A 13,805-nucleotide genomic window follows, 5' to 3' on the forward strand; every position below is an offset into this window, starting at 1 on the left:
TCTTTTTTCTTTCTTCCTTTTTTTTTTTTTTTTTTTTTGTTTCTTAGGTCCACAGGTGCGGCATATGGAAGATCCCTGGTTAGGGGTCAAATGGAAGCTGCAGCTGCCAGCCACAGCCACAGCCACAGCCACAGCCACAGCCACAGCCACAGCAATATGGGAGCAGAGCCACATCTGCGACCCATGGCTCATGGGCAACACTGGATCCTTAACACACTGAGTGAGGCCAGGGATCGAACCAACATCCTCATGGATACTATTTGGGCTTGCTACTGTCGAGCCACAACAGGAACTTCTAAGGGAAAACATTATTAATTTGTCACTTTAAATTTCCAGTGAGATCTTCCTAAATCAGTTATTCTAATTTTTTAAGAAACTTTACAAAAAAGGAGACATTGATGTGGCTGACTAGTTTCAGGATGATACACTGGATGGTTGATATGCCCAAGAAACTCATATATTCAATAGCAAGGGGTTCCTAAACTCTGGCTCTAGCTTCCACTCAATAAAAAGGCTAAATAAAGGGTATTTGCCAATGAGATCTATTGGCCTCCTGGTTGGTAAAAACTCCCAGAATAGCACTTGAAGACCTTTAAAGAGGAAGACTTTTCTTCACACGCTTTTCCATTTACAGCGGTGCCTTCTCTAGCTGTTTGTTAGAAAAGGATACACTGAAGGGCTTACAAAGGCATTTAGCAGAAGACCTGACACACTGCATACATTGGTTATTGTATTTTCTCCTCTTCCCCTCCACCCTTTAGCCAATATTTACCTTTTAATTTTTTTTAGACTAAATTCTATTTATCAAAGGCCTAGACTTCAGCTTGTTGAAGGGAGGAATGGTGTCTCAAACATCTTTACTATCAGCACTTAGATTACTGCATATCTCTTGTTGGTGATCAGGAGGTTTTGGTTAATGAAACGAAATCGGAAAATGAAAGGATTTATTGAGCATCACGCTAGATACACATTTATGTAATTTAAATATTTCTTTTGATCTCAGTTCTCAGTAAGGCCTTTCCTAACCTCTTGAATTCAATTCCTTCTATTAAATGCTCTCAAAGTTTGCATCCCAATTTTAATTTTAAATTTGCTTGAATCTCCTTGACCAACACGTCTTTTCATAATGCCATATGCAGCAACATGGACTGACCTAGAGATTATCATACTAAGTGAAGTTAGACAAAGACTGACATCATATGATATCACCTATATATAAAATGTAAAAAAGGATACAAATGAACTCATTTGCAGAACAGAAACAGATTCACTGAAAAACTTATGGCTAACAAAGGGGACAGGTTGTAGGGAAAGGATGGACTGGGGGTTGGGATTGACATATGCACACTGAAGTATATTGAATGATTGGCCAACAGGTCCCTGATGTATAGGGATCTGCTCTATTGTATAGAGAACTCTACTCAATATTCTGTGATAATCTGTGTGGGAAGAAAGAATCTGAAAGAGAATGGATGTGTGTACATGTATAACTGAGTCACTCTATTGTACAGCAGAAATTACCACAGTGTAACAACTATATTTCAATAAAACTTTAAAAAATAAGAAACAAAACCAAAAAAACCCATGTCTTTTCAATCAACTGAAAGCTCTGTAAATGTAAGGAACTAGGTATGTTTTCACTCACAATCATATTCTTGGGGTTTAGCAGGGAGCTGGGACACAGTAAGCCCTCTAACAGACATTTGTCAAAAGAATGAATGACAGATACTCCAACTAGGCAGAAAACAGACACTCCATGCTCACTCAGAAAAGCGTCAAGTCTATGAAAAGGTGATCAGACCTATTGTGTCTCACCTTGTGATTCTGTATTTGAGCCGTTAAGGCAGCTTTACTTTTGGCTTGTTGTAAGTGGTCATGCGCAAGCTTTTCCCTTCCGATATTCACCAGTTCCACCATGCCTTGCAGCAAAGCATCTTGCTGGCTCTCGGTGACAAAAGGACTGCTGAGTTCCGCATACCTGGCTCTCAGGATTCCCCAAGTAGTGTCGAGTACATCCTGAAGGGAGACAGCAGGTGTGCACAAACGTTTGCTTCCAACAATGAAAATAACCCAAAAGAAGAACAGACCTAACTTCCCTTGGCAGACAAGTCTTACTCTTTATAACATAGTAATACACTAATTGAATGTCTTCTCTGCAGACATACCTCTAGTTTATAAACCTCCTGGAGGAAAACATAAGGTAAATGAAGCCTCTCCCCTTCCTCTCTCAGTTTTGCCACTCGGCTCTCAGAGTTCTGCAAATCCACTGCATAGGCGTCTGCTTTCTAAAGTGACAGATGATATACAAAAAGGAAAACTCTTTAATAAGTCAGAATTATACACACTGATTTACAAAGAATTAAAGAGTAAAGAAAAGAATTAGGGGTAAAGGGAGATCCTTTTGTGGTGCAACGGAAGTGAATCCAACCAGGAACCATGAGGTTGAGGGTTCGATCCCTGGCCTCACTCAGTGGGTTAAGGATCTGGCATTGGAGAGATCTGTAGTGTAAGGCTGCAGACACAGCTCAGATCTGGCATTGCTGTGGCTGTGGTGCAGGCCAGCTATAGCTCCAATTAGACTCATAGCCTGGGAATCTCCATATGCCGTGGGTGTGGTCCTAAAAGAGCATTAAAAAAAAAAAAAAGAGAGAGAGAGCGAAGAATTAGGGGGAAAGGAAAGCCCCCTCCTCCTCCGTTCTCTCCACTCTTCCAAAGCTCCACCCCAGACAGCTTGCTCCTAATGTGCGCCGTTGCACGTGCGCATGCGCATGGAGGTTAATGGGCATGCCTTGCCACTCACTGGCTCACTGGCTCGATCACAACCCTGTGGTCTGAGGTTTGCATTCCCCACTTATCCTCAGCACCTCCACACATCACTACAAACACATCTGGAGCCTTTTAGACAGACACTGATATGCCACTGTTAGGCTGCACACTGCTTTGGTAACAGGCTGCTCTTAATGCACTTTGGGCCATTTTAGAGTCTTTAACTCCAGCAGTGCCGCCAGGTCCATCCTTGAATATCCGTATGCTTTTGTCTCACTGCCTCAGCCTAAGCACAAGTCCAGTGCCTAGAGCAGTGCCTGAACACAGCAGGCCCTCAAGTAACACTTGCTGGATAAATGGATGAAGTAAACTGGCTACTGGATGCAAGAGCACTTACATGTACAATTTAGACATGATGCCAAATGATCTCTAAACATTGGACTAAAGAGCACTCCTTCCAAGAGGGTGAGGTCTCACCTCCCAATACCCTTCCCAACACTGCACAGACTTGGATTTCGGGAAGTGGTTCAGAAGCATGGCTTAGACACAAAACTCTTTGGTTTAAGGTTGAGTCAGTTTTAATTATTTTGACTTGATTACCTGAAGCTGTTCGTCAATACTTTGGCCACTAATTTCATTCAAATATTGTTGTAAACATGTTTTATTCTTAATGAGTTGATCATATAATCGCTTTACTTCATTCTGTATAAAAAGATAAATGCAGAAGGTGGTGAAAATCTTATTTAGACCTTCAGTATACTTTTTTAAAAATCCAGTTGTCCTTTAATTTCTGTGCCACCAGAAATTTCAAATATATGCCAAAAGAGAGGGATCTGTGTGTTACCATCATCCACTGCTGACTCGTGGCTGGTCCTCTCTCCTCTGCTCCCTCCCCCCACCCCACTCATCTCCCTTCTCTCAGATTATTTTGGAGCGAATCCCAGATAGACCATATTATTTCATCAGTATATGTTTCAGTAGATATCTCTAAACGAGATTTTTCTTTTTAAAAATACTACAAGCCAATAATAACTCCTCAGTATTATTTACTGTCCAGGCAGGGTTCACATGTCTCTAATCACCTACATTTTTTCTCTTGGGTTTGTTGGAATTGGGATCTAAATGAGGTTCCAATTGGTTGCAATGGATGAATATGTGTTTTTCAGTCTCTTGTGATCTGCTGGCTCCCTGAACATCTCTCTTTTCTATTTCTTGGGTTCTGGGTGTTGCGGGTGAAGGGAGGGAAATAATTAGGCCCTATATTCTGAACAGCTCCCCACTGTCTGGACATGGCTGGCTGTTCTCCCACGGCACCACCTAACACATTCTTCCCTCGTGTCTGTTTGACTTGGATTCCAGAGGCCTGATCACATCAGGTGTGATTTTATGAGCAAGACTCCTTCCTCAGTGGTGGTGTGTTTCATTTCTTTTCTTTCTTTCGTTCTTTCTTTTTTTTTGTCTTTTTGCCATTTCTTGGGCCGCTCCCACGGCATATGGAGGTTTCCATGCTAGGGGTCCAATTGGAGCTGTAGCTGCCGGCCTACACCAGAGCCACATCAATGTCGGATCTGAGCCTCATCTGTGACCTACACCACAGCTCAGGGCAATGCCAGATCCTTAACCCACTGAGCAAGGCCAGGGATCGAACCCAAAACCTTACGGTTCCTAGTCGGATTCGTTAACCACTGTGCCACGACAGGAACTCATTTCTTTTTAATTAGACAACTTTTAGTAGCTTCCTCACTAGTTCCTCTGCCTCAAGTCTCTGCTCCAATACACATTAGACAACTGACAGGTGACTCTACCACAAACGTACACAGACTCTCATTCCTTTGCTCAAAAAACATCACGGGAGTTCCCATAGTGGCGCAGTGGAAACAAATCCGACTAGGAACCATGAGGACACAGGTTTGATCCTTGACCTCTATCAGTGGATTAAAGATCTGGCATTGCCATGAGCTGTGGTGTAGGTCGCAGATGTGGCTTGGATCTGGAGTTGCTGTGGCTGTGGTGTAGGCTGGCAGCTGTAGCCCCAGTTGGACCCCTAGCCTGGGAACCTCCATATGCCACAGTTGCAGCCCTAAAAAGACAAAAAGACAATAACGTCATAGCTCCTCTTCCCTATAAATCCTGCCAGATGATACTCTATGAGTGGCTGAATGTAATATGGGAAAGGAACGTGACTTTAGCTCAACCTAACAAGTTCATACCTGAGACTTAGGAAAGGACTTTGCTTTCAAATGGTCTCCAACCATGAGCAGCTGAACTGACTTAAAGACCTTCACAAAAAGAATGTCTCACAGGAGTTCCCATTGCAGCTCAGTGGTTATAAACCCAACTAGTATCTATGAGGACACAGGTTATATCCCTGGCCTCATTCAGTAGGTAAAGGATCTGGCATTGCCACAAGCTGCAGTGTAGGTTGCAGACAGAGCTTGGATCTGGCATTGCTGTGGCTTTGGTGTAAGCTGGCAGCTACAGCTCTAATTCAACCCCCAGCCTGGGAACTACCAGTGCCAAGGTAGCCGAGGGCCCAGACCTGTACCTGATAACTGCGGCTATAGTCAAGGCCGGCCTTCAGGGACTTGCTTCTTGAGGCCATTGTAGCCTGGGTGTGCTCCAGGTAGACTTGGAGTTTATCAAAACAGTCAAGGAACAGGCTGGTGTTCTTGCCAGGCCAAGTCATGGCTTTCAGAAGATCATTCTTCTTGTCACTCAAAGCCAGGTAAAGTTTTTTCAACTCCAGAGCCAGTGTCTGCAGAGTGGAGAAGAGGTATGACACTGTGAACAAGTACTTAACAAGTTCTGACCTTACGAGGCTTCAGCTCTTGCTTAACCAGTGGGCTGCCAGCAGGAACGGCCGGCACCTGAGCTTGAGGGACCCTCCCTACCTCGCAGTGCACTTGCTGGGCACCTGCATCTCCTCTGAAAAGCCCAGGTGTCTGCAGCATCTCCTCCACGCTGCCCAGGCACTGGCTGAGGGTCAGAAACAGTTCAAATAATTTCTTATCCAAATCCATGAATGTTTCTTCTGACATATTTTCCTGAATCAAGAGGAGAAAAAGAAAAGTCATGAAAATTCCTTATCTTCCTAAGCCTACGTTTTTCCTGGTTTCTTTTATAGTTTACAATTTATGTTATGCTTTTTTAAAATGGTTAGTCATTTCAAATACTTTGCAAACTAGACAGTAGAATAAATAAATAAACTTAAGATGTTAACACAGAGAAACAAATTTAAGAAACTCAATGTTAGGTGGTAAGTTGACTACTGAATGGATTTAAGAGGTAAATCAAAGCTGAAGGACTTGTTTAGTGGGGCCATCCAGGTGTAGGTGTGATCCCAGATAAATCACACTATCCCTCTTCTCACTGTCCCCACATCTCACATATTAGTGTGGGAGAAAGTAGGCTGGAGTTCCCACCGTGGTCAGCAGTAACAAACCCAACTAGTATCCATGAGGATGAGGGTTCAATCCCTGGCCTCGCTCAGTGGATTGGGGATCCAATGTGGCTGTAAACTGTGGTATAGGACACAGACATGGCTTGGATCCCATGTTGCTGTGGCTGTGGTGTAGGCCAGCAGCTGTAGCTCTGATTTGACCCATAGCCTGGGAGATTCCATATGCCGTAGGTGCAGCCCTGAAAAGCAAAAAAAAAAAAAGTATCCAGGAGAAAGTAGGTTAATGAAATCAAGTTATGGCCTGGAGAAAGAAAAGAAGCCAAGAAATTTGAAGGAGCTCATTAGAAAGAGGTACAGCATCTTACCTCTTACATGGATAGTACAGTATGGTGGCTATAAGTAGTTTAGGAGCCTGCCAAATCTAGTAATCATCCCAATTTGGGCTGTTTCCTACCCTCTTCTCGGATGGATACCCAAGATTATCCAGCACACCGTCTCAGGGTTAAGCCTATTTAAGGATGGAAACCTTGCCACTCCCCCTCCTTCCCCCTCCCCCTAGCTAATCCCAGAGCACCACTGCAGACGGTACTAATCAATCACAATCCTTGTTCCTGCCAGGCCTGGACTCAGGTTCAGAAGTCTTTTCACCCTTGGTATTCTGAGGAGCCACTACCAAATTTATTAGAGTTGGCAAAAGAAAGAAATTCTACTTGCAATTCTAGGATTCATCCCATTAAGTGTCCTATTATTCGTCCGGAAAAGAAAATCATGACTGATTTACAAGATCACATTTCCCTTCATTTTTGTTACTGCTGAGGAAAAGCACCTAAAGCACAGTTGCTACCTGTGTCTGAAGAGTATTTGCTTCTTGACGCAGGTCTTCAAGTTGGGTGGTGTAAGTTTTCAATTCTTCAGGTGTGGGAGATCTAAAGTTATAGACGCTCACACTGGGTAGAACACTCATATTTGCAGCAATCTGTTTGAAAAAGGGAAATCCTATTACAAAGAGTTTGAGATCGTGTTAATGTTAATGTAAAACATCAAGGATACCTTAACGGGCTATCTTCTGAGTTACCTTCCTTGGTAATGTTTTTGTCTACTTTGTCATTTATAAGAAAAAATAATTAACTCATTAAATTAAATTTTAAATATTGTGGACAGCTTTAAAAAGTCATGACAGGCTTTCCTTAGACACTTGAGGGTCCATTTAGATAATGAGGGGAAAACTCTAATTTGAAAAACAGAGCAGGAGTTCCCATCGTGGTTCAGTGATTAACGAATCCGACTAGGAACCATAAGGTTGCAGGTTCGATCCCTGGCCTTGCTCAGTAGGTTAAGGATCTGGCGTTGCCGTGAGCTGTGGTGTAGGCTGCAGATACAGCTCGGATCCCGAGTTGCTGTGGCTCTGGTGTAGGACGGCGGCTACAGCTCTGATTCAACCCCTAGCCTGGAAGCCTCCATATGCCGGGGGAGTGGCCCAAGAAATGGCAAAAAGACCAAAAAAAAAAAAAAAAAAAAAAAAACACACACAAAAAAAGAAAAGAAAAACAGCAGAATCACTAATCTTTCAATTTAGTAGTGATACTCCCCCTGTGTCAGGTTAGTTGTTTCTTTTCCCATTTACTAGTAGACTCCTAGCATATAACCAACTCCTAAAGTAGAATAGAGTCACCTCCAAAGTCTGATTTGCATCTTGATTTGTTATTGAAAAGCTAAATAATTACCGAAAGTGATCTGTGACTTCAGAAAGGAAAAGGATACAGTTAATTTCTTTCCCAAATTGGAAAACTAACATATATGAAGAAATAGGATGGGGTAGTAGATGAATTCACCAGGTGGGAGGGTGGAGAATCCCCTCTTGGAGAAAGAACAACATGCATGTCATGGTGTGCAGGACAAGGAGAAACAAAGACTATGGACTATGGCCCTGGCCTACCCATGAACTGGAGTCATCTGACCAACTTTAAATGGTCAAATGAGGTTACTGGCAGAATAGAAGAGAAATGAAAAGTTCCCAGCAGACTAGGGAATTGGGAATTCATCAGTAACCTTTGCCTAGGCAATCTGAGTGCAAAGTTGAAGTCAGAAGCTTGACTGCTGGGAGCAATGGTGCTCTTCTGCTCAGTGGCTCCCTGCTTAAGAGAGAAATCCACAATAGCTGGAACAGCATGAATATACCCTTGTAATGGCAATATAAGGCATGATAAGGTGTGCAGGTGAGAATACCTATAGACAGGTACCATCAGCCAGGGGCTGGCACACTGCACATTCCAAATAATCTTTTGATGGACGAATGACACACATATAGCACTATATCATTTTTTTTTTTTTTGGTCATCCCCACGGCATGCAAAAATTCCCAGGCTAGGGACTGAACTCAAGCCATAAGCAGTAACCTGAACCACAGCAATGAAACCAGCTCTTTAACTACTAGGCCACCAGGGAATGTATGTTTTTCACATATATTATTCATTACATTTATAGTAACGGCAATTTTATGATGTTTCAGGTACTGTGCCAGGCACTCAAATGTGAACCAGGCAGACATGGTCTTTCTTCTCATGCCTTGTAATGGGCAATGTAGACAAATCAACAGGTGCACAGTGGATCAGGATTAGGGAAGCCCAGAGTGCTTCTGTGCTACAGGGGAACTGAAGAGGAGCACAGACTACAGATTTACAGGAAGGTGAACAGGGACAACCAACTATGAAAATCCTGCTGGCATCTTTGCTTTCTGCAAGTAAACTACTACACAATGCAGAACACGCATGCATGTTTAATAAATGCTTATTGTATTTTCAAAGACACAAACACGTTCCTCTATACTGTGTGCACACAGGCTGACCTGGGGCTGCACAGGCTGAGGTGGAGGGAGCCTTGTCTTTGATGAGAGTTCATGATGTAAATATTGCCACTTATCTCCACTTTGGCCCTGGGCTGACAAGACCGAGTCTGGAGCATCATTTTCAGGGCTAGATGCTTTACTGCTTTTAAGGGAAAACAAAAGGTGAAAAGAATAATCATCATACACAAATTTTATTACATTCGGATAATGTTTTATAAGTGATAGTAAAACAAACACTCCTGATTCTCCCAACCATAAAACTACTGTATAATGTCTAATTCTTTAAAAATACTTGCCTCACAGATGATGTCTGAGTCGTATCCTTAGCATGTTGGCAATACTGGACCCACATTTTGTTAGCATTAAATTCTATGAATTTGATTAAATCATTCCGTTCCATTGGTTTTAACTCCAGAACCTATAATTGAATAGGATTCAAATGGTCCAATGAATCAAAGTTTTCAAATAGCACCCAAAGGTTTCCTTGGTTGGGATCATGTGATTTGGAACCACTTCCTAAATCATTATTTACTTCTCTTCCTTGCTTGCTTGTTCTCATTAACTTTTATTTTTCAAAAAACTATTTAAAACAGTCTTACAGTGACCAAGTATTGTTTGCTATATACTACACACATGGAAAATCACCAAAAATATACTAATATATTTTGAAACAATAGGGAAAGAAGTGTTGGAGTTACAGAGGTTAAGTTTACTCTGAAGACATTTGCTTAGTGCGGTGTAAGTGCAAGTTAATGGAGTTCCTGTCATCGCGCAGCGGAAACGAATCCAACTAGGAACCATGAGGTTTTGGGTTCAATCCCTGGCCTCGCTCAGTGGGTTAAGGATCCAGCGTTGCCGTGAGCTGTGGTGTGGGTCGCAGAAGCAGCTCAGATCTGGAGTTGCTGTGGCTCCGGTGTAGGCCGGTGGCAACAGCTCCAATTAGATCCCCTAGCCTGGGAATCTCCATATGCTGCGGGTGCAGCCCTAAAAAAGATGCAAGTTGTTAAAGCAGCCACACACACAAGTTCAAGTGTCCCCAGATGTAGTAGATGAAAACAAAGTAGGTGCTGTAGCAAACACTCAAAACCCCGAGGTGCTGCACACCCACACATTAAACTTTCTATGAAGTCACATAAGAAAACACTCCCATGGCTGGTCAGTTTTTATTTCAATGGGAAATTCCATGTAGAAACCTTTATTCTTATCCTTATAACTGTTGGGCTGAAATTACCTGTTGTTGTTGGAAATCTTTTTGTCTGCTGAATTGTGGCCTTTCAGTTACAATAGATTCAAATTCAGAAAGGTTATCTGGTTGGAGAACTTTCTGATGCTCTGAAGATTTCTTTAGAATGGTAGAATTCTGCAAAACATTTTATGACGGCAGGCTATTTATTTACAATGGTGACCCACTTTATTTCAAATCCAGTAAGACTACAAAATGGAACATTTCACAGGAATTAAATGATTATATTCTGTTAATTATAGTAATTACATACTACGATTTAATGTATTTATTTCATAAGAACTCCAAAACCCACTACAGTTGATGACGTGATCATTTTATCATTTTCTCAACTTAATTCCTCCTATAAATTACTAAAAGCCAGGAAATCCATTGCCCTTTTTTCTTAGAGCAAAATGAAGAAAACAGACATAGTATTATGCTTTTGAACTCAAATTTCCCCTATGTCTAAAGTAGACATTTATCATACATTAGTAGATATTTTTTAAAGAGAGAGAACATATGAGGATAAAAGGGATTCCATATAGCCGGTGTAGCTGAAGCTGATCTTATTTCTGTGAATGCAAGTCCTGTAAGTAGAAACCATCATCTTATAAGTAGAGATGTAAATCTTACATAGTAAGATCCTACTCATAGAGCATATTTGCATTTATATACACAGAATGCTTTTAAAAGTCACTAGAACACTTTAACTGTATGGTACTTTGATCAGTATATATAAATATTTTAAATGAATAACAAAAGTACCCTGGAAACAGGTTTTTGTGTTTCTGATGTCAAATTTTAAGCTTATCTATAAAGAATTCATTTTCCAGTCAATTGGAGTCACACAATTCATTTAAAATACATATTTCTTTTATGAGGAAGGCTTGCATGGACTTCAGTATCAGCAAGAACAAGCTACCCAGTCAAGCCAACTCCAATCAATACCATCACTAACAACAACCTAGATGGAAAAACTGCACAGCAAAATGAAACCAACAACAAAATCCAGGGCAGCCATTCCTGACAGCTTTCTGAGGCTTAATTCTTTCTCACTTAGAATAATTCCTCTGTAGGTATTTCCTTACCTCCATCCAGAGTTCTTACTGATGGATCCATCTGAGCGTATACATACATGTCCATCTACCCATGTGTCTGTCTACATACATATCTGTACACAGCCATACTTTACCTGCTCCTCATTGTATTTCTCCTGAAGCATCATCTGAACTTTTTCCAAATTGCACTTCACAGTTTTTAGTTTCAAGGAAAGTGCTTCCGCCTCCTGTTGAGTGGCCCCGCTATCCCCCAGGCCCTGATCTTTGCAGTTCTCTAACAGAGAGGCAACCTTGTGCTCAATCTCTGTCAGCATAGCCTAGGAAATAAAATCATCTAATTATTCATAGTTTTAATCCTGAATAAGCATTACACCCCAAAATAAGTTAGGTTTACACTCTCTACCTAAGTGGATAGAAGAACTCCATGGGAGTTCCCACTGTGGCTCAGCAGTAACGGACCCAACTAGTATACATGAGGATTCAGGTTCAACCCCTGGCCTCACTGTGGGTTAAGGAGCCAGGGTTGTTGTGACCTGTGGTCTAGGTTGCAGACATGGCTCGGATCCCACGCTGTTGTGGCATAGGCTGGTAGCTGTAGCTCTGATTCGACCCCTAGCCTGGAAACTTCCATATGCCGCAACTTTGGCCCTAAAAAAAAAAAAAAAAAAGTACCGGGAACACAGTTTGGAAGGGACTTTGGGGGGAAAAAACCCTCCACATAATCCCTCTGGTTTTCAATCCCAGGACAACCAAACCAACCCCAAATTGCAGTGGTCACTCTCTTAAATAATCTAAAACCAGTTATTCTACATTCCTTTTAGAAAATATGGCTGAGTGTACCCAGTACCCCACAGTGGTTAAGAACAGACACTGGAACTGTACTACTTGGGTTCAGATCCCAGCCCTGCCAGTTAGTAGCTGGGAAAACTCGGGCACCTTACATTGTGTGGTTGTGCCTCTAGCCATCTGTAAAATGGGGACAATAACAGAATTTAACTCCTGGGGTCACTTTGAGAGGCTAGAGTTAAATCCACATACCTTGGGCAGTGCTTGATTCATCGTCTGTGTCAACTATCATTATATTTCCCCACCTTTCTAACCTTTTTCTGTTGCAATCCAAGTGTTGAGTGGTATTAAAAAAAAAAAAAAAAAGAATTCCAGAGAATCCTTCGAAAATTCTTCCCCATTCTCTTTTCCTGCTCTTTCTCAAGCCAAATAAGCTTCTAAAATATTAGAAGAAGACCACAGAAAACATAACCAGGAAGCTAAAACACTTAGTCATTGATACAGCTGGCCAACTTATAGCTGGGCCTAAAAATAAATCAGGAGGATGAAGTAAGTTTCCCAGTAAGTCACCGTCATTGTTTTCCTCCTCAGCAGATCAAGTTTGCCCTCTCCTGAGGCTCAGTAGCCTCAACATAGTAGCCCAACTGGCTGGGCACACAAGTAGAGCAGCAGCGTTCAGATTCGCATTCCAGCAATGTGACTACTTGTGCTAAAATCATGTGTGACTAAGAGCAAGTTTAAGTCCTTGGGAGAAACTTAAGGAAATACTTTAAATACTTAATTCTTTTTGTTTTGTTTTCGTTTCTTTGTTGGTTTTTTTTCTTTTCAGGGTCACACAAGCAGCATATGGAAGTTCCCAGGCTAGGGGTCAAATTGGAGATGCAGCTGCCAGCCCACACCATAGCCACAGCAATGCCAGATCCGAGCCACATCTACAACCTACACCACAGCTCACGGCAAAGCTGGATCCTTAACCCACTGAGTGAGGCCAGGGATTGAACTCACGTCCTCATGGATACTAGTCAGGTTCTTAACCCGCTGAACCACAACGGGAACTGCAGAAATACTCTACTCTTAATATAAATTTTCAAGTAACAAACTTAAAACATCTCCATCCAAGCAAATTACTTGTATCCTCCATCTATAGACTCTTCTAAGCATGAACAATACGAGCACAAAGATTTTAGAGTGGCTATAAACAAAGTACACTGTAATATTATGCTCTTTCTCCATAATGTATACTTTTCCATGTATCTACATACGTGTGCTTCATGATTCCCATTTTAATAGCTGCAAGTGAATATTGCAGATTCTCTTCACCTTCCTATCATTAAGTCTTTAAACCATCTCCAGTTCTTCACTTTTGTAATCAATGCTGGCGTATTTTTCTCCTTTTGGGGTTATTTTCAGAGGGTAAATTTAAAGTAATGGGATTATTGGGCTAAAAAGATGCACATTTTATCTGCCGATAGTGAACTCCCCCCAACATTTAACTAAATTGGCAGACATTAGTGAATCTATTTCTCCAGAGTTTTCCAGGATGAAATAATTTTTGTCAAGGTAATGTAGGAACAAAACAACAGTTGTTTTGACTCATATGTCTTTAATAATCAAGGCTGAATATTTCCTTTCAAATATTAAGTTACTGCATATAATTTTTTCTTGACTGCTCTCTTTGCTCCTATCCTTTGGAGATTTTCTCTGGGAACTTAGTGTTTTTACAGA

The 13,805-nt window shown here is 41.6% G+C and overlaps 1 protein-coding gene across 10 annotated transcripts in view; it reads right to left on the minus strand.

Annotated features, from left to right (window-relative positions):
- The window catches only part of SYNE2 (spectrin repeat containing nuclear envelope protein 2), a 442,988-nt gene that overhangs the window by 92,408 nt on the left and 336,775 nt on the right, over positions 1–13,805 (minus strand). For 7 of the 10 annotated variants that reach the window (XM_021074160.1, XM_005660039.3, XM_021074116.1 and 4 more), the window contains 10 exons: positions 11,429–11,611; positions 10,243–10,371; positions 9,308–9,429; positions 9,012–9,153; positions 7,011–7,142; positions 5,658–5,810; positions 5,312–5,521; positions 3,367–3,468; positions 2,166–2,285; positions 1,816–2,016 (listed from right to left, as the gene is read on the minus strand). In XM_021074160.1, coding sequence (XP_020929819.1) covers positions 1,816–2,016; positions 2,166–2,285; positions 3,367–3,468; positions 5,312–5,521; positions 5,658–5,810; positions 7,011–7,142; positions 9,012–9,153; positions 9,308–9,429; positions 10,243–10,371; positions 11,429–11,611 — 1,494 coding nt within the window. The remainder of the gene's footprint in view (positions 1–1,815; positions 2,017–2,165; positions 2,286–3,366; positions 3,469–5,311; positions 5,522–5,657; positions 5,811–7,010; positions 7,143–9,011; positions 9,154–9,307; positions 9,430–10,242; positions 10,372–11,428; positions 11,612–13,805) is intronic. The other 3 variants (XM_021074171.1, XM_013993483.2, XM_021074192.1) reach the window with 1 other exon arrangement.

The sequence above is a fragment of the Sus scrofa genome, chromosome 1 (genome assembly GCF_000003025.6).
Source record: "Sus scrofa isolate TJ Tabasco breed Duroc chromosome 1, Sscrofa11.1, whole genome shotgun sequence".
Taxonomy (NCBI): Eukaryota; Metazoa; Chordata; class Mammalia; order Artiodactyla; family Suidae; genus Sus; species Sus scrofa.